The sequence below is a fragment of the Limulus polyphemus genome, unplaced genomic scaffold (assembly GCF_000517525.1).
Source record: "Limulus polyphemus unplaced genomic scaffold, Limulus_polyphemus-2.1.2 Scaffold3838, whole genome shotgun sequence".
Taxonomy (NCBI): domain Eukaryota; kingdom Metazoa; phylum Arthropoda; class Merostomata; order Xiphosura; family Limulidae; genus Limulus; species Limulus polyphemus.
Genome location: NW_013669448.1, coordinates 9,160 through 12,049, shown reverse-complemented (window position 1 = coordinate 12,049; position 2,890 = coordinate 9,160). Strand labels below are relative to the sequence as shown.

The following is a 2,890-nucleotide window of genomic DNA, read 5'->3' as shown; positions in this document are numbered from 1 at the left end:
TTTGTACAGGATCAGTTTAATGGGTCTGATCAAGGGAATGGGATTTGTACAGGATCAGTTTAATGGGTCTGATCAAGGAATGGGATTTGTACTGGACCAGTTTAATGGGTCTGATCAAGGAATGGGATTTGTACAGGATCAGTTTAATGGGTCTGATCAAGGGAATGATTTGTACAGGATCAGTTTAATGGATCTGATCAAGGGAATGATTTGTACAGGATCAGTTTAATGGGTCTGATCAAGGGAATGATTTGTACAGGATCAGTTGAATGGGTCTGATCAAGGGAATGGGACTTGTACAGGATCAGTTTAATGGGTCTGATCAAGGGAATGGGATTTGTACAGGATCAGTTTAATGGGTCTGATCAAGGGAATGGGATTTGTACAGGATCTTCTGCTTTTTGTACGAGACTTTACAGCTAATGACCTAGAGCAAAGTGGTACTAAGAGATTTTTGTGGTTTTTCTGTCACTTAAAATTAAGACTAAATATTATCATTTGTAATTTTAACTGAAGGATTTTCATCAACTCTTATGGTAAAAGATATTAAATAAATTAATGTATACATATATAAATGATACTTATTATTTAGGGTCACTGTGACCCAATTAGACATAACTGTTGATGACAGGAGTCTGTCTTCACTTTTGGTCACAACCTTCACAAAAAACAACAACAACTTCATGTATAAATGTTAATTCTTTAATCATTTGGGCATAATTATGTTGATGTGTTGTTGACAACTGATATCTGATCATCACAACCTCATGTATATATGTATAAAGTTAACTTAGGAGGTGTCTTTTCTGTCAGGAAAATTTTAAAATTTCTAGATCAGAAAGATTAACATTTAAAATATTCAATAGTTTCATACATCATGAAGTAGTTTATGATGTTCCAAGTTTCTTTTATTTATACATCTGTAATGTATTGTTTTATTTATACATCTGTTATTATTATTAGAGCATCTACTTATTCACATTTCTGCCTTTACAATTGGTATTATTTTCAACAAATACATAATTTTCTAATTTTTTTCAGAGAAATTGCATAGAGTTTGCCTTAAAAGCTAAACCAGTAAGGCGTTACATTCCTAAACAACGTTTCCAGTACAAAGTTTGGTGGTTCGTAACTTCCCAGTATTTTGAATATGCCATTTTTATTTGCATAATGGTTAACACCATAGTCTTAGCAATGAAGGTAAGAAAAAAAACCTTTATAGTGAAGGATGTGTTTTACATTTGTTTTAAAAAAAAAGGTAAATAGAGAATTGTAATTTATCTGAAAGGTTTCGACAACTTATATTCATTTGTGGTACCCCCGGGGGTGTATATATATATATATATATAGGTGGGGTGCTAAGAAATTAATGCATTGATTGTTGGTATTTAGTTAAGCATTCAGTTAGATTCTGGTATAACTGTATGTGATTTGTTTTTTCTCTATATCTAACATGGTCTAGTAGTCACATTTTTTAAAGAATCTGTAGTCACTGCTATAAAATTAAGATTATACTTGAGTGGAGACTTTTGAAATTTTCGACAATGTTTTGGGTTGCTACCAATGATCCTAATAGGTCAAATTGGTTATGTTGTGTACATAAAAAATATTTTTGAAACATAGCCATAATTGAGAGCTTTGTGAGTGGAATCTTGAGAAACAAAATGATTGAAATGTGGAAAAACGTGGCTGGACTAGGGAATTCTAAGTCTTTGGTTAGAGATGTCATGTCATCAGGACTTACTAGAGCTTGAACTGTGTCAATGTATGGTTTAATACTTCTTCTGTTCAATATGTGTTTATCATTATATGTTCATACTGGAGTGAATTCAGTGCCTTGATCACAGTTCACAGATGGTTAATACATTTTGGATGCAATAGGCTTCTTTGAACTTCTTGGTTTTTCAAGTGTTATAAATAGTTGAAGAATTTGGTATTGGTTCCAAATAATAAAATATCCTGTGTTTTGCTAGAACCAGTTATTCTGGATTACGAAACTGGTGGCATTTTAATGTTCCTTTACTTTTTGTCTTTTTATATTTGTTTATGGTCTTTCTTGCACACAGGCTTCACTGCATGAGCATGGTAATGTTTGTCTATACTTAACAGATTATTCATTTTGGTAAGTTTGTTACTTAAGGTTTCATCAAATCTGAAGTACATTTGTATGTTAAACTCTTAAACAATAAGTAGTATTAGGTATAGTTGATGTTTTCCAGTTCCCTCATGAGACAGTGTAGTATTAGGTATAGTTGATGTTTTCCAGTTCTCTCATGAGACAGTGTAGTATTAGGTATAGTTGATGTTTTCCAGTTCCCTCATGAGACAGTGGTAGTATTAGGTATAATTGATGTTTTCCAGTTCTCTCATGAGACAGTGGTAGTATTAGGTATAGTTGATGTTTTCCAGTTCCCTCATGAGACAGTGATAGTATTAGGTATAGTTGATGTTTTCCAGTTCCTTCATGAGACAGTGGTAGTATTAGGTATAGTTGATGTTTTCCAGTTCCCTCATGAGACAGTGGTAGTATTAGGTATAGTTGATGTTTTCCAGTTCCCTCATGAGACAGTGGTACTATTAGGTATAGTTGATGTTTTCCAGTTCCATCATGAGACAGTGGTACTATTAGGTATAGTTGATGTTTTCCAGTTCCCTCATGGGACAGTGGTAGTATTAGGTATAGTTGATGTTTTCCAGTTCCCTCATGAGACAGTGGTAGTATTAGATATAGTTGATGTTTTCCAGTTCTCTCATGAGACAGTGGTAGTATTAGGTATAGTTGATGTTTTCCAGTTCCCTCATGAGACAGTAGTACTATTAGGTATAGTTGATGTTTTCCAGTTCCCTTATGAGACAGTGGTAGTATTAGATATAGTTGATGTTTTCCAGT

General features: G+C 33.4%; 1 protein-coding gene across 1 annotated transcript in view; it reads left to right on the top strand.

The window, feature by feature from the left end:
• LOC106470133 (voltage-dependent calcium channel type D subunit alpha-1-like) overlaps nucleotides 1-2,890 on the top strand; it is a gene marked incomplete at its 5' end in the record, with an annotated part of 108,804 nt that overhangs the window by 96,945 nt on the left and 8,969 nt on the right. Inside the window, one exon of the mRNA XM_022398716.1 lies at nucleotides 1,042-1,200. Coding sequence (XP_022254424.1) covers nucleotides 1,042-1,200 — 159 coding nt within the window. The remainder of the gene's footprint in view (nucleotides 1-1,041; nucleotides 1,201-2,890) is intronic.